Here is a 25,753-nt window from a genome sequence, read left to right as displayed (position 1 = left end):
GAATCTGGAAGATAAGGGATTTGGGAAGGGTGGAGAAGAAGGTGTTGTAAGGGAGGGGCACAGTGCAAGGGGCGGGGTGGCCTCCAGGAACGTGCACGGAGCTCTGAACAGCCACTGCAGAGGAGACGGGGACGAGAAGTGTTGCAGCGCCGTGAGCTCACAGGCTCAGGAGCCGTGCTGCCTGGCTGGAGTCCCAGCTCTGCCACTTAGTGCCCGTGTGAGCCTGGGGCAGCCTACTTAACCTTTCTGTGCCTCAGTTTCCTCATCTGTAAAGTGGGAGTAACGACGAACCCGTGTTATGAGCTTGTGGTGAGGATTAAGTGAGTACCTGCCTTTAAAGGCTTCAGAGTAGTGTCCTGCTGATACGAAGTCTTCTTCCCCCAGAGCAGACCCGGAGACAAGGGTTCAAGTGCAGGCAGTGCATTGGGAGGTGCTCTCAGGAAACATGGGTAGGTTCCAGCATCAGGCAAGAAGGAAAAAAAAAAAAAAAGGAAACATGGGTAGGGAAGTGGAGAGTCGGATGGGGAAGGCAGGCAGTCAGCACAGGGTTGTTACCAAGCAAATTTACCATCGTGAGTGAGTGGAGGCTAACCTCACTGGGGAACCTGGGAGTGGTGCTGCCTTGTCCCACAGTGGGGGCCAGGGAGCCTGTATTTGCGCCAGTCAGTCATTGGTCGAGGGGTCTTAATTCTCTGGCATTTCCAGCTTTCTGTGCACAGGTAGGGCAGGACACCACAACACCCCTCAGGCAGAGACACAGAGATGCCGCTCCTGGAAGTCAGCCGGAGACCCCAGTGGTGAGACCCAAGGAATATGGGTGGGGCAAGAACAGACCCGCTACAGGCACCAAGAGGCTGTACGGAACCCCCGGCTAAATCACATATGAAGGCTGGGAACGAGGCCCGCAGCCTAGTTCCGCAAGTTTAGAGTTGGTCTGGGAATGGGAGTCATACCACAGTTGCTGTAGAATGTTAAGGGGGGCAGATCCTAGGATGTTAGGGAGTAAGTCCGTGTCCAGGTGTCCAGACTGGATAAGGGGTGGACTGTGGCCATTGCGGTGGGAGTGCCCCATGTCCCGCCTGCCGCTTTTCCTAGGAAATTTTCAGCTGCAAGCTGCTGCGTGCTCTAGGGGAGTAATAGGGCACCCGGAGGCCGTCACACCGGCATTTCTGTTCTAGCCCGCCAGTAGGGGATGAGGTGCTGAATTTGGGGTGTTAATTTCTTCTCTTTGGAACTGGTCTCCTGGAAGCAGATATTAGAAACCTTGAGTTGATAAGAAGAAATCTGGACACAACGGAAGAAGCTGGTAGGAGAGGAGTGTAGGTATTATATTATTCAGCTCTTTCCTTCCATGTGGTATGAAAATAGGCTTTTGAATGATGCAAGAAATAAAAAAACCAGGGTCACCTTCACCCAGTGGAGGTCTACTGAAAAGCTACTTGGGAGGGTAATAAAGAGTAAGGAAGATCTGGTGTCTTCAGCCCCAGAGTCACTCAGGCATTGTCCTTCCACATTCAATGGGGCCTCCTAGAAAACCGATGGGACCAGCCTTGGTGACCCGCTGTCTTTTAGCTGCTGCTATCCAAGGTGGCACCCACGGGCCTCCCTGTCCTCATCGAAGTTGGCCTCCTCTTGTGCGTTGGTCACCCCACGCCGTGCTCTTCTATCTGACACAGCTGGTATCAGGGCTCTAGCTGTGCACATGGTGAACAAACTGGAGGCTACACTTCCTGGCCTTCCACATAGCTGAGTTTTTGCCAGTGGAGTAGAGTGGAAGAGTTGGGTGGAATTTCACTTTATTACTTCTTCCCTGTTTCCTCTCTCCTTCCACTTTCTCAGAACTGGAATGCAGACTTGCTGGCGACCCTGTTTCAGCCACGCAGACGAGGACCATTCGCAGCGGCGTGGCAGGACCGCAAGGCGGAAGGAGCGCAGGGCTGTGCAGGAGGCCCTCGAGCAGCCCCGCCCCGCCAGCCAGGGCCACCCTCACCATGCCAGCCTTGGCTGGGCTCTCATCTGAGAGTGCAGTGAACTTCTGTCTTATTTAAGCTGCTGTGTTTTGGGGTCTCTTTATCACAGCAGTTGAGCTTATATCTTCATAAACACCTCCAAGCGAGGCCTCTGGCCCCCGTGTAGAGTTCTGGCTAGGTATGTCAGTCAATAAGTAGATACAGATTCGGCTTCTAAAACAAGGCTAAAAAAGAGTGACTTAAATAGTCTGAGCACAAGCAATCCATGACAGTCCAGCCCTACAGGACTGGGGAGAAGGGCTTCTTCAATTTTGTTTCTTTGTCATCAGCAGCATGTGATTTCCACCTTATGACCTGGAGTGGCTGCTCCAACTCCCACCATTCTGTGCACACTCCTGCAGGTGGGAAGGGGAGAAGACACACTGAGGAGCCCACACCTCTCCTTGAGAGTGTCCTCCATGGGTCGAGAAAACTTGGAGATTACTTAAAGATGAAGGAAGAATGGGTTCTGCCACACCAAGTTGACTTAACTAAATAAATAGTGGGAGGTACTCAAGGAAAAAAAGTTCTTTGTTTTAAAGGCAGCTGTTAGGTAAGAATTTGGTGGCTTAACAGGGCACCCAAAACTTAGTGATTTAAGCATTCGGCCAGATTAGGCTTCATTATACCCTGGTAACAAACAACCTCGAAATATTTGTTGCCATAGTGGCTTGCAAAACACAGCCATAAATCTCTTCTGTTCTGGTGTGCATGCCCCTTTGCAACGTGACTTTGCCGCTCCTCCCTCCCAGAGTCTACCCCACCATCAAATCCGCTGGCCCTGTGGTTGCTTCGTCCAGCAGGAAGTGGCAGAAGGGACGCTATGTGACTTCTGGGCAGAGGCCTCCAGAGACCTTGCTGCTTGTGCCGGGCTTCTCCTGGAATGTTGTCCTGGGACTGCCATGCTGTGGGGTCAGGGATGAAAGACCCTGGAGGGGAAGGGCCAGCTGTCCCGCTGTTCCCACTGGACCCAGGCCCTTGCTGACGGCAGCTACATGACTGAACCCAGGCAAGACCAGCAGAAGGACCACCTGGCCAATCCACTGAATCATGAGAAAGAATAAATCATTATTAAAGCCCTTATGTTTCGAGCAGTACTTCCCCCATATCAGTAGCAATGCAGTGGATTAAAATAAGAAAGGTTTATTTTTTGCTTACATTACTTATCCACCAAGAGTCAGCAAGAAATTCTACTTTTGATGTCGCCCGGGGATCCCAGCTGGTGGAGCGGCCGCCTCAGACATTGCCGTGGGGAGGGAAAGGGGGTGTGGAGACTGCACCGACTCAGCGCTCCCACCTGGAGGCGGCACAGACCACTTGCACTCACGGTCCACAGGCCATGCAAGAGGGTGGGGACATGCGCCCCACCACATGCCTGGAAGAAGCAAAGCCACAGTATCTGTGACGTCTCTGGACACTCACTGTTGGGGGCGGCACCCAGCAAGGAGCCAGGCGGGGCGACGGAGAGGAAGGATCTTCACACGGAGTTTAGGATAGAAAGCAGTACAAAGTCTATTTTCCAGAGAGAGAGAGAGAGAGAGAGAGAGAGAGAAGGAAGGAGCAGCCGCGGCACTCAGGGGAAGGAAGGAAGTGCCAGGCAGCGAGGCCAAGTGGCTTGGTGCTTTTAAAGGGTAAAATGGCGTTTTTTTTTCTTTTCTTTTCTGCTTCAGCAGACTGATAAAACAGAAGTGGTGGCAAGATGTCAGGGAGTTCTTTATTTTCCTTTTCTCTGTGAGGCTGCCTTTGTCTGGGTCCTTGGACTCTGACGCGGGCGAGGGCCGCAGTGGGGGCTCGCACCCGCCGCGCACTCAGGGCTCCTCAGGCTGAGAAGGACTCTTAGAGATAGCAAGTGGGGCCACATGGAGGGCAGTTGTGCTGTGAGTTCATGTATTTCTCTTGCTTTCTGTTTGATGGTTTATTTTCCTCTGCTAGGCACGTTGTTAGTAAGGCACCTTTCGCTCACCACCCTGAAGATCGCTTATTTATCTCTTGTGACACTTCGCAGGTGGGCAGGGCTGGTGTGACATCAAACAGAGCCTGGGATCCAGGCTCCTCTGCTCTGTCATCCCCAGGATGCTGTCCTTACCTTCATGGTGGAAGACAGTTTATATTCCAGCCCACGGGAGTAAAAGGGCATACTCTCCTTTTATTTTAGGGACATAATTTGGAAGTTACACACATAAGTTCTACTCTCATCTCATTGGCCAGAACCAAGTCACCTGGTCACCTAGCTGCAAGGAAAGCAGGGAAATGTAGTCTTTAGCTGGGTGACTGCATACCCCCCTAAGTATCTCTTACTGTGGAAGGAGGGAGAACAGATACTTGGGGGGTTGAGAAGACACCAGCAGGTTTGGAACCCTCAACACCAGAGGTAGCCTGGTCTTCATACACTCAGGCCTGACCAAGGAGAACCCCATTTTGTATGCATATGTGTCTGAGAGGAGTCGTTTGTAAGCCAAGAGTTTTTTACAACCATAAATGATTGCTTCAAAGAAGTTCCTTTCTTTCTTTTTTGTTTTTTTGAGACAGAGTCTTGCTCAGTTGCCCTGAGTAGAGTGCCGTAGCATTAGCCTGGCTCACAGCAACCTCAAACCCCTGGGCTCAAGCGAGCCTCCTGCCTCAGCCTCCTGAGTAGCTACGACTACAGGGGTGTATCACCATGCCCGGCTAATTTGTTTATTTATAGTAGAGACGGAGTCTCACTCTTGCTCAGGCTGGTCTTGAACTCCTGAGCTCAAGTGAGCTGCCTGCCTCAGCCTCCCAGAGTGCTAGGATTCCACGCCTGGCCTGCTTCAGAGAAGTTTCATCTTCATTTTTGATCGATCTTATTTATTTTTACCCCTCATCATTCAAAGAAGTGTTAAAGAGACTCCTGTGGGATGGGGGGACTAACACGCTAGCTTAAAGTTTCTTTGCTGCCCGTATTTGATACAGTGCAGGCTATGACTGAAAGGCACATCCCCCACCCCAACACACTTTTATTCCTTCTAAGAACTAGGCCCAAATTTATTTGTTTGGTAACATGGGAATTTTATCTACTAGACTTTTTTTTTTTTATTGAGACAGAGTCTCACTTTGTTGCCCAGGCTAGAGTGAGTGCCGTGGCCTTAGCCTGGCTCACAGCAACCTCAATCTCCGGGGCTCAGCGATCCTACTGCCTCAGCCTCCCGAGTAGCTGGGACTACAGGCATGCGCCACCATGCCCGGCTAATTTTTTGTATATATATTTTTAGTTGGTCAATTAATTTATTTCTATTTTTGGTAGAGACGGGGTCTCGCTCAGGCTGGTTTTGAACTCCTGACCTTGAGCAATCCGCCCGCCTCGGCCTCCCAAAGTGCTAGGATTACAGGCGTGAGCCACCACGCCCGGCTCTACTGGACTTTTGTAAAAATGTTGTAAATATTTTTCCTGTCTCTAAAACTAAGTGCTGATTTCATTTCTACCCCTAGATTCTCTCTGGGGAAGGGTTACAGGGAAGAAAATATTGTGAATCTTCGTATGTATTAATAAAGTCTAAGAAAATTAATCTCAATCCCTTTAAAGTTTATGTCGAAGAAAACAACGCTCTCATATTCTCAGGAAGTAAAACCCACTTGGCAAAACCAAAAGAAAACTAAAACTCTACTTAAATAAAATGTTTTGCAATGTCTTGGATGGTTTGTGGGTTTGTGTGCTTTAGACCATTTATGCAAGAGCAAATGTGCATGAGTGCGCACGCGTGCTGTGTGCGTGCGTGTGTGGCCGTTTGTGAGCTTGCTGCTGTCTGTGCACACGTGCGTGTGTGTGTGGCGGGTGAGCTTGGGAGCAGCATGCAGAGCCTGTGGTGGAGCCCGTGTTGACTCTATAGATCATATTGGCATTAGAGAGACAGGGCAAAGGTTTCGCCCCCTCAGCTCCATCCTCAACCTCTGCTTATTTTTTTCCCAACAAGAGGCCAGCCCCCGCCACTCCCTAGCTTTCCTTCTCTGGCAGCGAATGAAGCAGCTGCTGAGCCAGCTCTGGTTTTCAGGAAGTCAGATGACCTTTTCCCTCTCATGGCTGTCTGTCTCTCCGTGTCCCTGGAGTGAACACTATGGACCCCCTGATGGTTCTCCTTTGCCTGCTGCCCCTGTACCAAGGTAGGAAGCAGGGGAGGGGGATGTCGGGGTCCTCTGGGCCAGGCTGGTGCTGCCAGGTTGAGTTGCCACGTGTGGAATGGACAGTCTCTTTGCTTTCCTGTTCTCATCTGTGCCTTCCTTCTTTTCCCCGCTGCTGTCTCCCTGTGCCCATGCCCACAGGCCCGGCGGCTGCCCTGCTCTCGTGCCCTCAGAACGTGAATATCTCCGGTGGCACTTTCACCCTCAGCCATGGCTGGGCCCCTGGGAGTCTCCTCACCTACTCCTGCCCCCGGGGCTACTACCCATCCCCAGCGTCGCGGCTGTGCAAGAGCAGCGGGCAGTGGCAGAGCCCGAGAGCTACCCGGCTGACTAAGGCGGTCTGCAAACGTGAGGCTCCCTGTGGACCTTGCTCAGGGCACCCGGCAGCGGCCGCCCACCCCAGAACTTCTATTTAAGAGTTGCTCATGGTGGGGCTTAACATGACTAGATGGTGTGGGAGGGATGGCAAAGCTGCCTTTGAAGAAGGACTTTCAAAATATTCAGAAAATTGCAATTGTCCGTAGCAAGGAATCGGGGACAGGCTTTGATAGAGATTGTGGGGTACAAAGCCAGGGGTGACTTTTTATATACAACTGACTGCAGGGTAGGACCATTCAGAATAGATGCTGAATGGTCCCGGAGTGCTCTGGGCACCTGAGGGTTCCAGGGAGGGGCTGGGCTGGCCACAGTCGTCAGGGGGCTGAGGGATATGGCTGTTTATCGATCAGTCTGAACTGTGTGAAATTGTCAATATTCAACCGATTGCGCAAACAGCAGTTTCCCATCCTTCAACCTAACATCTCAACGTTTTGACGACCAGTTGGCCATTCCGTGCATCCAGCAGACTGCCAACGCCCAGTGCCAGCCTAGGTGTTACCCATGCATCCTGGATACCCCTTCTCTCTCTCCAGCTGTTCGCTGTCCAGCCCCCGTTTCCTTTGAGAATGGCGTGTACACCCCACGGCTGGGGGCCCACCCCGTGGGCAGCAACCTGAGCTTCGAGTGTGAGGACGGCTTCACTCTGAGGGGCTCTCCCGTGCGGCAGTGCCGCCTCAACGGCATGTGGGATGGAGAAACGGCCGTGTGCGACAAGGGGGGTGAGTGCTCTGACCAGTGGGCTGCATGGGGCTGCGGCCTGGTGCTCCCTGTGCCACAGTAATATTCCTGGGTTTTGGTGAGTTGAGGTTACAGGTCACTCGTCATCGGTCTGCAGGGAGCCTGGCCCCAGGCAGCCAGTGCTAAGTTTCAGATCCAACCTTATGCTCCACACACTCTGTCCAGCTTTTCTAAGTGCATCAAAGCCAGACTTGGGATTCGGGCCTCACAAATAACTGCAGGGAGAGGGTCTAGTATTCTGTTTTTTCTCCTGTCTCTGGAGCCAGCTTTGGGTTCAAAGCCTGTCCCTGACTTTGACAGCCTTTGTGCAGGTTATTTAACCTCTCTGTGCCTCAGTTTTCACATCTGTAAAATGGGAATAGTAAGAGTGCCAACTTCATGGGATTGCCATCTGGGCTAAATGAGTCACTGTAAGCACTTAGAACAGCTCCTGGAATTGGATAAATGCTGCACATGCTTTTGTTTTTGATTTTGTTTTCTACAGACAGGGTCTCACTACATTGTCCAGTCTGGCCTTGAACTCCTGCACTCAAACGATCCTCTTGTCTTGGCCTCTTGAGTAGTAGGGACTTCAGGTACACGCCACTAAGCCTAGCCACATATGCTTTTGTCATGGTTGTTACTACCCCGGTGAATGGTGAGAGGCTTGACACAGGTGGAGCTCCCAGGATTCCCTGGAGCCACAGTCACCTGTGAGTTTGGGGAGCTTCCCGGATCATAGTTCTGAGTACATAATACAGAAGACAGAGTCCACATGCTGGCAGGACCATACCCTCTCCCGGTGGCCGAGCCCATGGCTCCCCACTTATGCCCTGGAGTCCTTGCCAAATAGCCATTTATTCAAACATAAATACAATTTTTAAAAAAATTGGGGTATAATCTACCTATAGTAAAATGTACAAATCTGAAATATGCAGCTTGATGAATTTTTATACACGCATCTACCTCTGCAATCACCACCCCAAACAGAAAACTTGCCCAACGTGGCAGGAGGCCCCCTCCTGTCCCTCCCACAGGTCACGGCTCTTCTGAATTCCGTCTTTGTAAATGAGTCTGGCTTGTTCCTACCTTCCGTGTGCGCAGGTCCTGCAGGGTGTGGCTTTTACGTGCGGCTTCCTTTCTTCGTCATTCTGCTGGTGAGATCTATCCGTGCTGTTGCGTGTATCAGTGGCTTGTCCTTTTCCATGGCCGTGCAGTATTCCGTTATATGAGCATGTTATAATTTATTCATCCATTCTGTCGTTGTGCATTTGGGTTACTTCCAGCTTGGGGCTTTTAGGAATAAAGCTCTGTGAACACTCTTTCTCGTGCCTGACACGTGGCGCTAGTTTCTCTTGAGTCAGCATCTACCCGTGGACATGCCAGGCCACAGGCCGGCATGCGCTTCGCTGTAGCAGAAGCTGGCAGACCTTCACCCAGCGGCACCCAGCAGCGCAACAGGTCCTGCTGCTCCGCGTGCTCGCCACATTTGGGGCTTCCTGTCACTGTAGTGTCAGCCTGACTGGTGAGAGCCAGGCCTGAGGTGGTGTGTCCCTGTGGTCAGTGGCATGCACATGTCATCTATGGAGCTGTGGTGGTCACCAGCCAGCGCCTTCCCTGGGGCTGGGGGACAGACCGGGCTGGGCCCTGGGTGGCGCTGGGGAGCCGCAGCTGGTGAATGAGGCTGCTGGGTTCGGGACGTTTTGTCCTGCTGAGGCCTCCGCCACACTCCTGGGAAGCACGGCTCTGGCATCTCCCGGCGGGAGGAGCAAGGGACCCTCGAAGGCTCTGAGGCTCCGGGAAAAGGAAGAGCCTGGCAGGTGAGGGGTGGGTGAGCGGGGCCAGGTGGCCCGGAGAGGCTGCTCACCTGTCTCCCTTTGTTCCCTTGCAGCTGGCCACTGCCCTGACCCCGGCATTTCAGTGGGCGCAGTGCGGACGGGCTCCCGCTTTGGCCTTGGGGACAAGGTCAGCTACCGCTGCTCCTCGAACCTGGTGCTCACGGGGTCTGCAAAGCGGGAGTGCCAGGAAGATGGGGTCTGGAGCGGGGCGGAGCCCATCTGCCGCCGTGAGTAGCCGCGCTGCCCTCCCCCGCCCCAGGGCAGCCCAGCCCTGCCCTGGCTGACCCCCGTGTGGCTCTTCCCTCAGAACCCTACTCTTACGACTTTCCTGAGGATGTGGCCCCTGCCCTGGGCACCTCCTTGTCCCATGTGCTTGGGGCCACCAATCCCACCCAGCAGAGGAAGGGTGAGTGTTCGAGGCAGGTCGGGGCAGCAGGGCTCTGGGCCTGGCTGGAGCAGGGCATCGAGGGAGCCTCCTGGCGGCCAGGGAGCCTCAGTGGGCTCAGTGACCAGAGGGAGGCGGGGAGGCTGGGCCCCCTTGGCAACAGTGCAGGAAGGAGGTGGCCATCTGACACCTCCCTTCCATGCTTCTCCAGAAAACCTGGGCCGCAGAATCCAAATCCAGCGCTCCGGTCACCTGAACCTCTACCTGCTCCTGGACGCGTCTCAGAGTGTGTCGCGAGACGACTTTCACATCTTCAAGGAGAGTGCCTCCCTCATGGTGGACAGGGTCAGGAATTCAGAGCCCGCATGTGGAGGAGGCCTTCCTGCTTCAGTGTCCCCTGTCTCCTTCCCTTCTCGAGTCCCACTCACAGCCCACCTCCTCCAAGAAGTCTTTCCAGATTACACTCATGCCGAGTAGGAATCGTGAACTCAATTTATGACCGTGTTTTTTATTCCACCAACACTGTTGGGGCACCTGTGTGTGCTGGGCACTGTGCTGGGTGCTGGGGCCGTCAAAGACGAACCTCCTTTCCAGGAATCCATGGTCTAGAACAGTGGTCTCCACACGAGCGTGCTGAGGTGGCCACGGGGCGCGGCAGAAGAGTGCTGGCACCCTTGTGGAATAATGTAAATTAACAATTTAGTACGTAATGCTTTCCTCTTAGACGGTCAGCACTCTGTGGCGGCTTCACAGCGAGCGCACACCTGAAGAGCGGCCTCCCCGCGGCGCGTGCTGGGCCTTCGCTGGCAGGAAGCCAGGCAGGGCTGGCGCTGGGGTTTAGGTTTTGGTGACTGTGCTTCCCACGGCGACCCACGCAGACAGACGGCTTTCCCTCCCCGCTACGTGGCTGCCTGTAAAAGAGGGCACTCTGCGCTCCTCACAGTCTCTCTTAGGACTTGAAATTAAGTAGCTCACTGAGTGGCGAGGCCGCAGCCTGCGCAGTCAGAGGGGCGGCTGGGTGTCGCAGGGCCGGCTCGGGTCCTGCCCCCGGCTCTCCCGGTGGGCTGACGGGTGCGAGGTGGCAGGTCTCGGCCTCCTCACCCATAGAACAGGGACCACGGTGGCCCTCACAGAGTGACGTGAGGACTAAATGAGGTGGCAGGCTGTCAAAGAGAGCAGGTGCTCAGCAAGTGCTCCCGCCCTGGCTTCCTCCCGCCAGCGGCTGTCGGCTGGCCTGGCTGGCTGGCTGGCGTGGCTCTTGCCTTCCGTTCTGCTGCTGCCTCCTCCTCCAGGGCGCTCGCCGCCTCCCCTCCCCCTTTGCTTCCAAGGCCTTCACGCAGCCTCTCGCTTGCCCTGCACAGATCTTCAGCTTTGAGATCAATGTCAGTGTCGCCATCATCACCTTTGCCTCCAAGCCCAAAGTCCTCGTGTCCGTCCTGCACGACAACTCCCGGGATGTGACGGAAGTGATCAACAGTCTAGAAAATGCCAACTATAAAGGTATGGGTGTCAGCACACCAGGTGACGGGGGAGGAGGGAATGGACTCTGGGGTCTGCAGACAGATTCTGGACAAGTTAGAGAGAGAAAGGGTGGGCCAGGCGCCGTGGCTCACGCCTGTAATCCTAGCACTCTGGGAGGCCGAGGCGGGCGGATTGCTCGAGGTCAGGAGTTCAAAACCAGCCTGAGCAAGAGTGAGACCCCGTCTCTACTATAAATAGAAAGAAATTAATTGGACAGCTAAAAATATATAGAAAAAATTAGCTGGGCATGGTGGTGCTGCCTGTAGTCTCAGCTCGGGACTCGGGAGACTGAGGCAGTAGGATTGCTTGAGCCCAGGAGTTTGAGGTTGCTGTGAGCTAGGCTGACGCCACGGCACTCTAGCCCAGGCAAGAGAGTGAGACTCTGACTCAAAAAGAGAGAGAGAGAGAGAGAGAGAGAGAGAGAGAGAGAGAGAGAGAGAGAGAGAGAAAGGGTGAAGCCTTTTGGTGGCACTTGAGTCCCAAGAGGCACCCTGTAATAGCTTCTAAGTCCAGGGTCCCAGTGAGGGAGTCCAGCTCCCCTCACCCTTGGCCCACTCTGACACGCTCCCGGGGAAATGCACCATGCGGGTCTTCGGGTCCTTCCACGCAGTCTGGTCTTCGTGGCTGCACACTGCCGCTCCCTGTGCCATGACCCGTTTGTGCCCTGTGTGAAGCCACCTAGGTGTCAGATAACAAATGGCTGAAGCAACTCAAGTTCTTTGGAAACCTCATCATTGAATCCTGGGACTTTATTAATTTTTTTTTTCTATTTAATAAAGTTTTATTTTTCCAAATATACAGTTGGTTTGACCTGTTCATGCATCTTCACCAGCAGCTGGGGCGTCTCCACCCTTGGTGTTTCTAGTGTAAATTACTTGAGCTCTGTGCTTTGACACCAGCTTCATAAGTCCTTTACTAAGGAGCGCCTGAAGGGCTGCCCTGGCCAGGGAACCGCGAATCTCCAGTCTCTCAGAGACCACAGCTGGGGTTATAAGCTTAGAGTTGGGAACTTCCTTACAGAGTTCGTCATGTGTAGCTTTGTCAAACAAGACTAAATTGTTGAGCTTGTCCCGAACTTTGCCTTTGGACCACTTCTTCTTTTTGGCCTTGCCCCCAGATTTGTTCACTGGGTCTTTGTCTTTCTTGGCCGACTTTCCGGCATCTTCTTCCTTGGGCGGCATTGCGAAGCTTGGAGAAGCACTGCAGCTACCACAGCCGCGTTAAGATGTCGGACAAAAAAGTGAATCCTGGGACTTTAGAGCCCCCTTTGATTGGGGTTATGCAATGAGCATTTCTAAGGTGCAAAGGCTTTTAATGTTTGAAGAGGCAATGATGCCAAATCCCTACCTGTTTGGCAAAGGTCTGAGTTTATCAAACCAAATGATGAATTGCATTTCCAGAGGTTGGGAGAATAGGGTGATTCCCTACCTCCAGGTGGTAGGTAGGAAGTTTCTAAGAGAGTCTTTCCTCTTGGCATATTCCAGATCATGAAAATGGAACTGGGACCAACATATATGAGGCCCTAAATAGTGTCTACATCATGATGAACAACCAAATGGACCGCCTCGGCATGCAAACAGTGGCCTGGCAGGAAATCCGACACGCCATCGTCCTTCTGACTGACGGTGGGTATCGTCGTCCTGTGAGTGGGTGTGGGGACACCTGTATGAGGTCAGAAGACCTGCATTCTGGTTCTCCCTCTGCCACTCTGGGCCCCACTTGCCTATTATAAAATAGAAATGGCGTTGATGATGCTGATGACAACCATGACAGCAATGATGATGACAATGGCTGCCCTCCTTTCTTCACACATTTTTTATGGAGAGCAATTTAAGTAGCTTGTGTAAAAGAGCTTTGTGGCTAGAACATGCCAGCTCTTGCTACGAGCTGGGAGGCAAGCTGGAGCTGGGTGGGGGACGCGGCTTCCGAGTAGGAGCATCGAGGGGCACAGGCGGGAGGCGCAGTCTGCAGGGAATCTGGCCTCGTCATTGCCTCTTGATTTTGTCCAAATTACATCGTCCCTCCAGAGCTATTTTCTTGTCTGTAAAATGAGGATATCCATATTTCCTGGCGTTGCATGAGAATTACAAGAGATAAAGTACATGAAGCTCCTGGCCAAGTGCCTGGAATGTAGAAAATTTCAGTAAAAGGAATATTTTGAAACCCATATAGGCAATGTAAGTGGTGAGGTTCCCCTCTCTGCCAGAGCTCTGGGGAATCCCGATATCCACCCAGATGGAAAATTCTTTGCCCTCCCTGTTCTAGGAAAGTCCAACATGGGCGGCTCTCCCAAGATAGCTGCGGACAGTATCAAAGAGATCCTGAACATCAACCAGAAGAGGAACGACTATCTGGGTGAGCCCTGCCCCATATGAGCTGCCCCTGCAGGGCCACCGCGTGCTCAGCCAGGGGGCCCGGATCTTGGCTCTGGCCCGGATTTATTTCTGTGTTGTTCTGGACAAGGCAGCCGAGTACCATGCTGAAGAGTCTGGGGCCACACTGCCTGTAGTCTCACCGTTGTTGTTTTCTTTTTATTTCAGCATATTATAGGGGTACAAATGTTAAGGTTACATATATTGCCCATGCCCCCTCTCTTGAGTCAGAGCTTCAAGTGTGACCATCCCCCAAATGTTGCACATCTCACTCATTGTGTTTTGTTTTTTTTTGAGACAGTGTCTTGCTTTGTTGCCCAGGCTAGAGTGAGAGCCATGGCATCAGCCTAGCTCACAGCAACCTCAAACTCCTGGGGTCAGGCGATCCTCCTGCCTCAGCTTCCCAAGTAGCTGGGACTACAGGCATGCGCCACCATGCCCAGCTAATTTTTTCTATATATATTAGTTGGCCAATTAATTTCTTTCTATTTTATAGTAGAGACGGGGTTTCACTCTTGCTCAGGCTGGTTTCGAACTCCTGACCTTGAGCAATCCGCCCGCCTCAGCCTCCCAGAGTGCTAGGATTACAGGCGTGAGCCACGGCGCCCGGCCCATTGTGTTTGTATATACCCATCCCCTCCTCTCCCCTCCCACCCATCCAACACCCGGTAAGTGTTTTTCTTATATGTCCACTTAGGTGTTGATCTATTAATACCGATTTGCTGGTGAGTACATGTAGTGCTTATTTTTCCATTCTTGAGATACTTCACTTAGTAGAATGGGTTCCAGCTTTATCCAGGAAAATACAAGAGGTGCTATATCACCATTGTTTCTTAAAGCTGAATAGTAAGTACTGCATGGTATACACATACCACATTTTATTAATCCACTCACGAATTGATGGGCACTTGGGTTGTTTCCACAGCTTTGCAATTGTGAATTGTGCTGCTATAAACATTCAAGTGCAGGTGTCTTTTTCATAAAGTGACTTTTGATCTTTTGGGTAGATGCCCAGTAGTGGAATTGCTGGATCAAATGATAGATCTACTTGTATGGCTTTAAGGTATCTCCATATTGCTTTCCACAGAGATTGAACTAGTTTGCAGTCCCCTCACCCTTGGTTTTGTCTTCAGTGGGCTGTGGCCACGGGCAGTTTCTTCATCTAAGGGGAAGAGAGCTGGGATCTTCCATAGACTGCCAGGCCAGTCACCAGCAACATCATCACCATCTCATGTTTCAGGGGCCTTTCCAGGAAGAAGGGGCCTTGGTTCCGTGTAGGGAATGTCCCTAGTGCTTCCTCTCTCAGCAGCACAGCTAGCTAGCTAAGGTTTTGGCAGTTGTGGCCTCTGAAGGAACAATTCCTCCGGTTCAGACTAAACACAAATTCAGGAAAGAGTTTTAAAGAGTGCTGCTTAGATAGGGAAGGCAGCTGGTCTGGAGCCCATTAGGTCCTCTCCTTGCCATTCCTGCTGCCCTACTCTACCTGCCCCTCAGGGGTAAGCCGATTCCTCTTTAGAACTCTGGCTTCAGGAACATAAAAGTCAAACCCCACTCCCTTCCTCGTTGGTGTCACTGGGACAGGGTTAAATGCTCAAAAACATTTTATTAAGAAGCAGCAGAAGGCCGGGCGTGGTGGCTCACGCCTCTGATCCTAGCTCTGGGAGGCCGAGGCGGGCGGATTGCTCGAGGTCAGGAGTTCGAAACCAGCCTGAGCAAGAGCGAGACCCTGTCTCTACTATAAATAGAAAGAAATTAATTGGCCAACTAATATATATATAAAAAAAATTAGCCGGGCTTGGTGGCGCATGCCTGTAGTCCCAGCTACTCGGGAGGCTAAGGCAGGAGGATCGCTTGAGTCCAGGAGATTGAGGTTGCTGTGAGCTAGGCTGATGCCATGGCACTCACTCTAGCCTGGGCAACAAAGCGAGACTCTGTCTCAAAAAAAAAAACAACAAAAAAACTGCCCTTGATTGTGCAGAAAGAATCAAGGGCAGTTCTCCTGGGAGGCACCAGGGGATAGTGGAGCCACTAGATGGAGCGAGTCCAGGCTCCTGAATGACTGAGGACAACAGAGCACCCACATTGGTCGGGTGACCTAAGGAATAAACCTTCTCTGTGTGAAGCTGCTGTGGCTTTGGGTTATTTCTTACAGCAGTTGCCTTCCCTGACTAACAGCAAAGAAAGAATGAATCGATAATGACTAATCCACTTCTTCCTTTAGTCCTGTGAAGCAGTTGATTTTTTTTTTCAACAAGCTCAGTTATGTCATCTCTCATGAGAAAAGCAGCAACACTAGAAGCAGCTCCAGGTCCCCTGAGCAATGGGTGTGTCCTGTCCCTTTACAGACCATTAAAAACGCAGGGGGAGGGTTTCATTGCTCAACATGGGGTTTGACTATTCTTTGACGACTATTCACTCACTGTTTTGGAGGTTAGAAGTCTGAACCTGAGGTGTTAGCAAGGTGCTCCGCCGGAGGCCCTGCGGGGCTCCTCTCTGGTCATTACCAGCTCGTGGTGCCCCAGGCATGCCTTGGCTTGTGGCAGCATCACCCGACCTCTGTCTTCACTGCACCTTCCTGTACGCATATGCGTTACTACGTGGTATCCTATGCAGACAGGAGACCAATACCGTTTGTCTGGTCCGAATTCCCCTCTGCTTATAAGGACCCCGTCATTGGATGAGGGCTTGCCCTGATCCAGTGTGAACCCACTTGATTACATCTGCAAAGACCCTTTATCCAAACAAGGTCAGATTCACAAGTACTAGGGTTAAGATTTGAACATATCTTTTTGGGGACACAATTCTACCTACTATAGGCAATAAATAAGAGAAGGAAGCTGGGTACACTGGCGCCATGCTTATAGTTCCAGCTACTCAGGAGGCTGAGGTGAGAGGATCACTTGAGCCCAGGAGTTTGAGGCCAGCCTGGGCAACATAGTGAGACCCCATCTCTAAACAAATAAACAAACAAACAAAACAAGAAAAGGAAACCACAGCAGATGGTTGGTGACATGAACTAACGTATAAAATGAAGTGGGACGCGGAAGTGTCTGGGGCATTGCAGTTTTAGACAGGGACACAGGGTGGCCAGGGAGCCAGGGAAGGCCTTGCTAAGTAGGTGATATTTGAGCCAAGACTTAGAAAGGTACGGAAGTGAGTTGGGTGGCAGTCTGGGGTGGGTGAGCCTGGCACAGGGACAGCTGGTGCTGAGGGCCCGAGGCGAGCATATGCCTGTGATTTGAGGAACTTCAGGGAGGCTGTGTGCTGGAAGAGAGTGAAGGGCAGGGAGTGGCAGGAAATGAAGGCAGATAGGCAGCAGGTGAGGGAGACAGGGTCTGGCTCACGCAGGTCTTCCTGGACACAGTGAGTCCCAAATGACAGCTTCAGGTCTCGTGGGGTGGCCCCTCAGTCACGGGGCTCTGGTGATCTCCCTCCTCCCCATTAGACATCTATGCCATCGGGGTGGGCAAGCTGGACGTGGACTGGAGAGAACTGAACGACCTGGGCTCCAAGAAGGACGGCGAGAGGCATGCCTTCATTCTGCAGGACACAAGGGCTCTGCACCAGGTCTTTGAGCATATGCTGGGTGAGTGAGCCTCAGGGAGAGTGGGGAGGAGCAGCTGGAGGCCCGGGTTGGGGACCTGGACACAGTGCCCTCACCTGCCTCCCTCCACTGTCTGACCCTTACACCCACAGATGTCTCCAAGCTCACAGATACCATCTGTGGGGTGGGGAACATGTCAGCCAATGCCTCTGACCAGGAGAGGACACCCTGGCATGTCACCATTAAGGTATCAGCAGAAAGGGGTGGGGCTTGGCTCCCAGAGGTGAAGGCAGCCATGGGCAGAGTCGCAGCAGCTGGAAGACTGCCCGTTCCCTTGCAGCCCAAGAGCCAGGAGACCTGCCGGGGCGCCCTCATTTCGGACCAGTGGGTCCTGACGGCGGCTCACTGTTTCCGCAGCAGCGAGGACCGCTCCCTGTGGAGGGTCAACGTGGGTAAGGCAGTGGCTGCACCGGGCCCCCGACCCTGAAGCCAGAGATCCCACCACCTATCTTCAGCCGCTGGCCCCTTCAGGAGCCCTGGTGGAGCCTAATCTGCCGTTTTGTTCCCAGGGGATCCCAGCTCCCAGTGGGGCAAAGATTTCCTTATTGAGAAGGCTGTGATCTCCCCGGGGTTCGATGTCTTTGCCAAGAAGAACCAGGGGATCCTGGAGTTCTACGGTGATGACATCGCCCTGCTAAAGCTGGCCCAGAAAGTGAAGATGTCCACCCACGCCAGGTGCTGGCGTCTGGGTGGGAGGGTGCCCTTCATGGGAGAGTGCTCGGGGGAGCCCTGGAGCAGACGCTGAAGACAAGCCAGAGTGACCCCGCCCTTCTTCCCAGGCCCATCTGCCTTCCCTGTACAGTGGAGGCCAATCTGGCTTTGCGGAGACCCCAAGGCAGCACCTGTTGGGACCACGGTAAGTGCTGGGCTTGGGGTGCCTGAGAGCGGGGCCTGGGGCTTGGGGGTAAGGACAAAGACTGGGCTGCAGTCCCCAAGCTCGCAGTCTGGATTCTGGGCAAGGGGACCAGCACCAATACCCTCTTCTCCTTGACTGCAGAGCGCGAACTGCTGAATAAACTGAGTGTTCCTGCTCATTTTGTCGCCTTGAATGGGAACAAACTGAACATTAACCTCAAGACCGGGACGGAGGTGAGGGTCTCAGGTCAGGGGTGCTGGAATGCCCCGGTGGCAGCTCCCAGACGTCTCTCTTCCTTCTCCAGCTGCTTTCTCCATCTGACTCAGGTCACCCCTCCTCCAGGCCCCGCTGAGCTGCTGGGTGTCCCTGCTCATTCCATTCTTCTCTCCTGCTCCACCCCTACTGCAGTGGACAAGCTGTATCCAGGTGGTCTCCCAAAACAAAGCCATGTTCCCCAACTTGACAGATGTCAGAGAGGTGGTGACAGACCAGTTCCTTTGCAGTGGGACCAACGAGGATGACAATCCCTGCAAAGGTGAGTCTCCCCACCATGCCTGGATTCCCAAGCGGAAGGCCACCATGTCCCTGGGCATGCCAGGACACCAGTAGACTGCCCCAGATGACACTGTCTCCTGCCTCCCTTGCCGGCAGGAGAATCTGGGGGAGCAGTTTTCCTTGAGCGGAGATTCCGGTTTTTTCAGGTGAGAAGGGGGACGCTCTCAGGAGTGGGGTTACAGGACCTCAGGCCTGCTGGCAGGATGAGGGAGGCCTGAAGGAACCACAGAGGTTGGGGCTGGGAGCTGGGGCTGTGGTAGCCTCCCACGCAGTTCTCTCCTTGCCTCTAGGTGGGCCTGGTGAGCTGGGGTCTTTACAACCCTTGTGTTGGTGCCACTGACAAAAACTTCCGCAAAAGGGCTCCCCGTGGCAAGGTCCCGCCGCCACGAGACTTCCACATCAATCTCTTCCGCCTGCAGCCCTGGCTGAGGCAGCACCTGGAGGGCGTCCTGAACTTTTTGCCCCTCTAATCATGGCCTTGACCCCTCTGCTGTCCTGCCAGGATCTGCCATCACTCCCACCTCCTACCTCTGGACATCCGCCCTGGCTCCTAGCTGAGCAGATCCCGCCTCCGGGATCCCAGAGGCAGTGTGTGCAAGCTGGGCAAGCCCCGGGCTCCTGCCAGCACCACTGCCCGCCCCTCTCCTGGCCTGTGCCCAGACCCCTCCCCGGCCTACTTGACTCATCTCCTTCCACTTTCACATGGAATTTCCCATTTATGAAATTAATAAAAATCAATGAATTCCACATCTGTCTGCGTCTCTGCCTGGGGCGAGGCAGGGCTGGTAGGTGGGGGAGGGGAGGGCGTAAATGACTCCACAACTGCAGAAAGGCAGGTCAGGGACCCCACTGGACAAACAGTGGCTGGACTCTGCCCCTTCACGCACAGTCAACAGGGGAGCTAGCTGGGGGCCTTGTTTCTGCTCCCTAAGTGGGGGGTCTGGGCTTGTTGGGGAGGAGCTGGGGCCTGAGAGGAGGTGCTGAAGGGGAGAGTCCTGGACCTTGGGCAGCAAAGGGTGGGATTTGTGCAGTTCCTATTTCCTCCATTGGCAGCTCCGTGGGGCCCTCCCGCTTGGATGTTCCGGGAAAGTGATGTGGGCAGGGCAGGAGGGGCAGGCGGGGCAGCCACAGGTGCCAGGACACAGATTGCATAAAAGGCTGGGGGCTGGTGGCGGCAGGGGAAGGGAGGGAAAGCCATCAGGCCCAGGTCTACAGTTTCAGCTTGGACACAGAGCCAAGCAAACACACAGAGCAAGCCTGGACAGGCCATCCTGACCCCAGTCCCTGCTGCTCTCTGGCTATCCACCATCATGAGGAGCAATCTCAGCCCCCAACTCTGCCTGGTACCCTTGGTCTTGGGCCTCTTGTCTGGAGGTAAGCAACGGTTTCCTGTCCCCTCCTGCTGTCCCTAGCATCCCTCCCTGGCCTTGTGGGGCCAGGCTTAATCAGTCTTTCTCTTTAGGTGTGAGTGCAACTCCAGTGCCTTTGGCCCAGCCCCAAGGCCCCTGCTCTCTGGAAGGAATAGATATCAAAGGTGGGTCCTTCCGACTTCTCCAAGAGGGCCATGCACTGGAGTACGTGTGTCCTTCTGGTTTTTACCCATACCCTGTGCAGACTCGCACCTGCAGATCCACAGGGTCCTGGAGCACCCTGCAGACCCGAGACCAAAAGATTGTCAAGAAGGCGGAGTGCAGAGGTTTGAGGGCAGTGAGCATGGGTGGTGGCCTCAGGGAGGGATGAGCAAGTAGCAGCAAGGCCAGGACTAGGATGAGATTGGAGCTGTGTTGAGACCAGGCAGGCTGACAAGGTGGGCCGACCAGGAGCAGGAGCAGTGCTAGCAGGGCAGGCAGGGGAGGAAGAGGAGCTAACTTTTACTAAGCATTTACCCTGGGCTTCCAGGCTGCCCTAGAAATTAAAGGACACTCAGAAATGGAGGGAGGAGCCCCCATGGGATGAGAGGTTGTAGATGCTGCTCTTGTGGGACTGGGAATGTGCTGTTTCTCAGGACAGGGTCTTTGAGATTAGGAGGGATACCCTTAAGCCAGCCCTTCCCTCTGGATGATGTCTACTTGTCTCCCTCCCCAAAGCAATTCATTGCCCAAGACCACAGGACTTTGAGAATGGGGAATACTGGCCTCGGTCCCTCTACTACAACGTGAGTGAGGAGATCTCTTTCCGCTGCTTTGATGGTTACACTCTCCGGGGCTCTGCCAATCGCACCTGCCAACCAAATGGCCGGTGGGATGGGCAAACGGCAATCTGTGAAGATGGAGGTGAGAAGTGTCCCCTCCCTCATCACCCTGTTTCTGACAGTGCTCCAGCCTGAGGAATGGGTACCTTAAATCTTGCTCTCTGCCTGACCCTCTGGGCCTCAGGCCCACTCACTTGTTTCATGCCTCTGCAGCAGGGTACTGCCCCAACCCAGGCATCCCCATTGGCACAAGGAAGGTGGGCAGCCAGTACCGCCTTGAAGACAGTGTCACCTACCACTGCAGCCGGGGCCTTACCCTGCGTGGCTCCCAGCGGCGAACATGTCAAGAAAGTGGCTCTTGGAGTGGGACGGAGCCTTCCTGCCAAGGTGACCCTTGACCTGTGAATCCAGGTCAGATCCTGCTTTCCTATCTTTCTGTCCCCACACTAGGGTACTGTCTTCTCTCCTCACCTTAACCTGCTCCTTCCTCACTTCTTTTAAACCTCCTTGTAGGACTATCTCACTTCTGAGCCCTTTTCACCCTGGAAACTCACCATCCTGTCTCTCTGGTCACGTGTACCTGACTACTCTAGACATTTGACCTGATTTCTGATCTCTCCCAGACTCCTTCATGTATGACACCCCTCAAGAGGTGGCAGAAGCCTTCCTGTCTTCCCTGACAGAGACCATAGAAGGAGTCGATGCTGAGGATGGGCACAGCCCAGGTTTGGATGCAGGGAGGGGAGGTGGTGGGGGCACTGGGGAGGATGAGGCAGGAGAACCATGAGCGCTGGAGCCTGAGTCTCTCTGCTGGCATCTAGGGGAACAACAGAAGCGGAAGATTGTCCTGGATCCCTCGGGCTCCATGAACATCTACCTGGTGCTGGATGGATCAGACAGCATTGGGGCCAGGAACTTCACGGGGGCCAAGAAGTGTCTAACCAACTTAATTGAGAAGGTAGAGTACCCCTTCCCCTGAACCTGGGACTCTGTATAAACCTCATTGTCCTTCTAGGACTAGATCCCTGATAATCCTAGCCCTTCTGAACGACAGGGCCCCAGAAAATCTCTGGGTCCTATCTGTCCTCTTCCCTTTTACTTGAAGCAGTCTTTTGACTGTGAACAGACTTCTCCATGAACCTCAGTCCTTGAGCCTCTTACTACGACCTTCCATGTCCCAGAAAAGTTGCTGAATTCTCCAAATCATAGTATTCTACTTTCAATGCCCTGACTCCTTGTTCCCTCACCACAGGTGGCGAGTTATGGGGTGAGGCCAAGATATGGTCTAATAACATATGCCACGTACCCCATCATTTTGATCAGAGTGTCTGATCAAAAGAGCAGTGATGCAGACTGGGTCACTGAGAAGCTCAACGAAATCAGTTATGAAGGTCAGAGGTTAGGGAAGGGAACAGTGGGAGGTCTACTTTGGGGTCAGAGAGGCCAGAAGGTTCAGGAGTATTGTGTGGAGGGGGTAGTGAGACTATGTTGAAGGACAGGGAGGACCACTTTGTAGTCAAAAGTTCAACAGCAGATTCACTGGGCAGTGGGGTTAGTGGGAACCTATTAGGGGCTGGTAGAGCCACTTTGTGGCCAAAGGGAAGTCAGTGGGATGCTGATCAATGCAAAAAGTTGAAAGGTGAGGAATCCCAGTCACTGGAAGGCCTCTGGGGTTCAAGGATGGTGTGGAAGACCAGGTGAGGTGATGACCTTTTCCCTCTGCACAGACCACAAGTTGAAGTCAGGGACTAACACCAAGAAGGCCCTCCAGGCAGTATACAGCATGATGAGCTGGCCAGGGGACGCCCCTCCTGAAGGCTGGAACCGCACCCGCCATGTCATTATCCTCATGACTGATGGTCAGAAGGGATCTCTCCTGCCCGCCCTCTCAGAGCAGCATGTAGCCCTAAAGTCCACTGTAACACTAGACTCATAGTTGGGTCCCTGGGTGCCCTCCTTCCCTTTTAGTTGAAGCAGCCTCTTGACTATTAACAGACACTTCCACAAACCTCAGCCCTTAAGCCTCTTACTATGTATGACCTTTGTCCCTGAAAAGCTGTGAATTCTCCCAACATAGTATTCTCCTTTTAATACCCTGGCTCCTGGCCAAAAGCCAGATCAGAGATGGCTGTTGAGCTTTCCTGTGACCCTTTACAAGGGAGGACCCTTCTCCCTAAAGCCCTCTGTAATCTGCCACCTCCATCCCCTCCTCACCCAGCCATGTGTGTCACTGCTTCTAGCCAATGGATCTTTCTTGACCCTCTTTCTTCTTCATCTCTCACCCTCATGGTCCCTTTCTGCAGGCTTATACAACATGGGTGGGGACCCAGTCACTGTCATTGATGAGATCCGGGACTTGCTGAACATTGGCAGGGATCGCAAAAACCCAAGGGAGGATTATTTGGGTGAGTGACCTGCCCAGGACCCAGCACTGCTCTTCCTCAGGGCTTGGACCCTCACTCTTCCTTTCTCTCCCTCAGACGTCTACGTGTTTGGGGTCGGGCCTCTGGTGGACCAAGTCAACATCAATGCTTTGGCTTCCAAGAAAGACAATGAGCAACATGTGTTCAAAGTCAAGGATATGGAAAACCTGGAAGATGTTTTCTACCAAATGATTGGTAGGAAGATACAAGAAAGGCATTAACAACTCAACTTTCCTCAGACTGCCCTGAAGTCACTCATTTCTCCTCTATTCCCAAAGCCCTAGCAGTCTGGGAAGCTTTTCTCATTCCTCCTTCTCTGCCTCAAGTGTCACTATTCCTGTTTCCTGGCACTGTCTATTCCCTAATCTCAGAATCAAAGAGCTCTGAGCAACTTCAGAGATCTATTGTCCCTCATTTGACAAAAGTAGAAACAGGCCCAAACAGGTCAAGAAATAGCAAGCTATGAACAGGGTTGGGTCTGAAAACAGCCTGGCCTCTGATAGCTTAGGCCCAAGCCCTCTCCACTACATCACAGCGGTTCTCTCCCCCAGCACGAGGAGACAAATGCCCTGGCCTCTCCCATTCTCCTCGTCAGCCTCTGCTCAACATGCAGGGACCCTTCCCTAGAAGGCTGCTGCCATTTGAGTATGAAGTGTTCCCAGCTTTCAGCCTGTTCTCCTTTTCTGCTAGATGAAAGCAAGTCTCTGGGTCTCTGTGGCATGGTCTGGGAACACAGGAAAGGTACTGATTACCACAAGCAACCATGGCAGGCCAAGATCTCAGTCACTGTAAGCACAGCATCCCAGCAGTGGGGACCTGTTGGGGGGTGAGGTCGGGGTGAAATGGGGGTAGGGGAAGGGCAAAATGTTCATATTAGACTGTGATTTGGGAAAGCCTGAATCCCCCCTCACCCCTGCCCTTCTGTTTTCAGCGCCCTTCACAGGGACATGAGAACTGCATGGGGGCTGTGGTGTCTGAGTACTTTGTGCTGACAGCAGCACACTGTTTCACTGTGGATGACCAGAAACACTCCATCAAGGTCAGCGTGGGTAAGGATGCAACAGACCGGGCCTGAGCTGCAGCTACTCTGTGGGCAACACCTCCCACCTCAAGATGCCACACTCCACCTGCCCTAAATGCAGCCCCTTCCCCTGCGCCCCAGAACAGTCAGGGATGGGGAAGACTTAAGTTAGGAATGACATGGGGCCAGAGGCAGGAGGCTGCCCACCGAGAAGTGATACCTCTGCTCTTCTACTTCAGGAGGGAAGAGGCGGGAGTTGGAGATAGAAGAAGTCCTATTTCACCCAAAGTATAACATCAACAGGAAAAAGGCAGAAGGAATTCCTGAATTCTACGACTACGACGTGGCCCTGGTGAAGCTCAAGAATAAGCTGACGTATGACCAGACTCTCAGGTGAGAGAAGCTGGGCCCTGAGGAGGAAAAGCTTGGGAAGGCAGGATGGAACACTGGGGTGAGGGGCAGGCCCAGTTTGCTGTCCCTGACAGTCCCCTTCTCCTGAACAGGCCCATTTGCCTCCCCTGCACTGAGGGAACAACTCGAGCTTTGAGGCTTCCTCAGACAACCACTTGCCAGCAACACAGTGAGACATATTCAGGGAGAGGACAAGGATGAGAACCCAAAAGACAAGTGGGGCACGAGGGAGGTGCACTAGGAGCAGATGTGCAGCCCAGGGCCTAGCTCATGGCAAGGCCTTGCGGCACAACTGCTGATAAGTCAATGGGGAGATAGTGGTGGGAGCAGCTGAAGTGACCCAGTCTGCCCATCTGCCCAGGGGAAGAGCTGCTCCCTGCAATGGATGTCAAAGCTCTGTTTGTGTCCGAGGAGGAGAAGAAGCTGACTCGGAAGGAGGTCTACATCAAGAATGGGGATAAGGTGAGCAATGGGGATCCTAAGGTGGTCCTCTAGGCCCTAATCCCTCCTAAGCCACCTTTGTTCACCAACCCCTTTCTCCTGTCCCTCCCACCTTCTTACAGAAAGTCAGCTGTGAGAGAGATGCTCAATATGCCCCAGGATATGACAAAGTCAAGGACATCTCTGAGGTGGTCACCCCCAGGTTCCTTTGCACTGGAGGGGTGAATCCCTACTCTGACCCCAATACTTGCAAAGGTGAGAGAAGGCTCTTTGGTTGTACTACAAGTTTCTGAGGCCCTAGAGTCCTTTTCCCTACAGCTTTTCCTCTTACATAGGTGATTCTGGAGGCCCCCTGATTATTCACAAGAGGAGTCGCTTCATTCAAGTGAGTTCTCCCTTTCCTCTCTGTGGGGGGAGATGCCAAGTGGTAGGCATGGGCCCCAAAGCAGAGCTCATGCATGAGGCCAGGAGCAGGAGGTGGGCCTCGCCTGCCTCACCTTAGGCTGAGAGGAGCACAGCGCTGAGCCGGATGCCTAGTCTAATTATTTTAGATCAGCTCAGACTCAAGTGAGAACAACCAAGCTCCTGGGATCAGGAAGGAATTCTACCAAATGATCCACATGGCTCCTCCTTGCCTCTGCAGGTTGGCGTAATCAGCTGGGGAGTGGTAGATGTCTGCAAAAACCAAAAACGGCAGCAGCAGGTACCTGCTCATGCCCGAGACTTTCACATCAACCTCTTCCAAGTGCTGCCCTGGCTGAAGGAGAAACTCAAACATGAAGAGCTGGGTTTTCTTTAAGGGGTTTCTTGCTGGAAAGGGGTGTGGCACTGAATTAAAACAGCTGCGATGATACCTGTGTTCCAGATCCTTTTGGGTCAGGGAGTGGGGAATGT

The 25,753-nt window shown here is 53.2% G+C and overlaps 2 protein-coding genes, 1 long non-coding RNA gene and 1 pseudogene across 5 annotated transcripts in view; 3 read left to right on the top strand and 1 right to left on the bottom strand.

The window, feature by feature from the left end:
- The window catches only part of LOC142870998 (uncharacterized), a 28,868-nt gene extending 25,787 nt beyond the window's left edge, over positions 1 to 3,081 (top strand). The window contains exon 3 of the long non-coding RNA XR_012919348.1: positions 1,840 to 3,081. This is a non-coding gene — a long non-coding RNA (uncharacterized LOC142870998). The remainder of the gene's footprint in view (positions 1 to 1,839) is intronic.
- A 406-nt stretch (positions 3,082 to 3,487) lies between these two features.
- Positions 3,488 to 19,119, top strand: C2 (complement C2). 2 transcript variants are annotated; one of them, XM_012741124.2, is made up of 19 exons: positions 3,491 to 3,640; positions 6,020 to 6,128; positions 6,288 to 6,494; positions 7,058 to 7,243; positions 9,133 to 9,306; positions 9,387 to 9,485; positions 9,676 to 9,809; positions 10,826 to 10,964; positions 12,470 to 12,610; positions 13,251 to 13,340; positions 16,803 to 16,943; positions 17,054 to 17,148; positions 17,242 to 17,353; positions 17,471 to 17,636; positions 17,741 to 17,817; positions 17,959 to 18,050; positions 18,226 to 18,352; positions 18,469 to 18,518; positions 18,663 to 19,119. In XM_012741124.2, exons 2-19 carry the CDS (start codon positions 6,083 to 6,085, stop codon positions 18,840 to 18,842), a joined length of 2,256 nt encoding a protein of 751 aa, XP_012596578.1. In that variant the 5' UTR covers positions 3,491 to 3,640; positions 6,020 to 6,082; the 3' UTR covers positions 18,843 to 19,119. The 2 variants fall into 2 exon arrangements, with proteins under 2 accessions (XP_075859593.1, XP_012596578.1); XM_076003478.1 differs by lacking the exon at positions 18,469 to 18,518 and having other exon boundaries at positions 3,488 to 3,640; positions 18,663 to 18,842.
- Positions 11,748 to 12,166, bottom strand: LOC105858165 (small ribosomal subunit protein eS25 pseudogene; annotated as a pseudogene).
- Positions 19,120 to 19,539: 420 nt separating the features above from the next.
- Positions 19,540 to 25,712, top strand: CFB (complement factor B). Of its 2 annotated transcripts, none has more exons than XM_012741123.2 (18): positions 19,540 to 19,746; positions 19,835 to 20,068; positions 20,460 to 20,645; positions 20,780 to 20,950; positions 21,187 to 21,288; positions 21,385 to 21,521; positions 21,816 to 21,954; positions 22,291 to 22,422; positions 22,867 to 22,968; positions 23,044 to 23,181; positions 23,677 to 23,774; positions 23,918 to 24,035; positions 24,247 to 24,400; positions 24,511 to 24,587; positions 24,780 to 24,880; positions 24,982 to 25,114; positions 25,195 to 25,244; positions 25,503 to 25,712. In XM_012741123.2, the coding sequence occupies exons 1-18, from the start codon at positions 19,683 to 19,685 to the stop codon at positions 25,656 to 25,658; spliced, it is 2,292 nt and encodes a 763-aa protein (XP_012596577.2). In that variant the 5' UTR covers positions 19,540 to 19,682; the 3' UTR covers positions 25,659 to 25,712. The 2 variants fall into 2 exon arrangements, with proteins under 2 accessions (XP_012596577.2, XP_012596576.2); XM_012741122.2 differs by having other exon boundaries at positions 19,541 to 19,746; positions 20,777 to 20,950.
- The last annotated feature ends 41 nt before the right edge of the window (positions 25,713 to 25,753 follow it).

The sequence above is a fragment of the Microcebus murinus genome, chromosome 5, assembly GCF_040939455.1.
Source record: "Microcebus murinus isolate Inina chromosome 5, M.murinus_Inina_mat1.0, whole genome shotgun sequence".
Lineage (NCBI taxonomy): Eukaryota > Metazoa > Chordata > Mammalia > Primates > Cheirogaleidae > Microcebus > Microcebus murinus.
This window is presented reverse-complemented; position numbering and strand designations above follow the sequence as displayed.

Excerpts from the sequence above, each read along its gene's own strand:
- C2 (XM_012741124.2), top strand. The coding sequence starts at position 6,083 with ATGGACCCCCTGATGGTTCTCCTTTGCCTGCTGCCCCTGTACCAAG. Across the intron at positions 12,611-13,250 it reads CATCGTCCTTCTGACTGACG|GAAAGTCCAACATGGGCGGC; the intron begins GTGGGTATCGTC and ends TCCCTGTTCTAG. Across the intron at positions 17,354-17,470 it reads CCTGTGGAGGGTCAACGTGG|GGGATCCCAGCTCCCAGTGG; the intron begins GTAAGGCAGTGG and ends TTTTGTTCCCAG.
- CFB (XM_012741122.2), top strand. The coding sequence starts at position 19,683 with ATGAGGAGCAATCTCAGCCCCCAACTCTGCCTGGTACCCTTGGTCTTG. Across the intron at positions 21,955-22,290 it reads CAACGAAATCAGTTATGAAG|ACCACAAGTTGAAGTCAGGG; the intron begins GTCAGAGGTTAG and ends CCCTCTGCACAG. Across the intron at positions 22,969-23,043 it reads CCCAAGGGAGGATTATTTGG|ACGTCTACGTGTTTGGGGTC; the intron begins GTGAGTGACCTG and ends TCTCTCCCTCAG.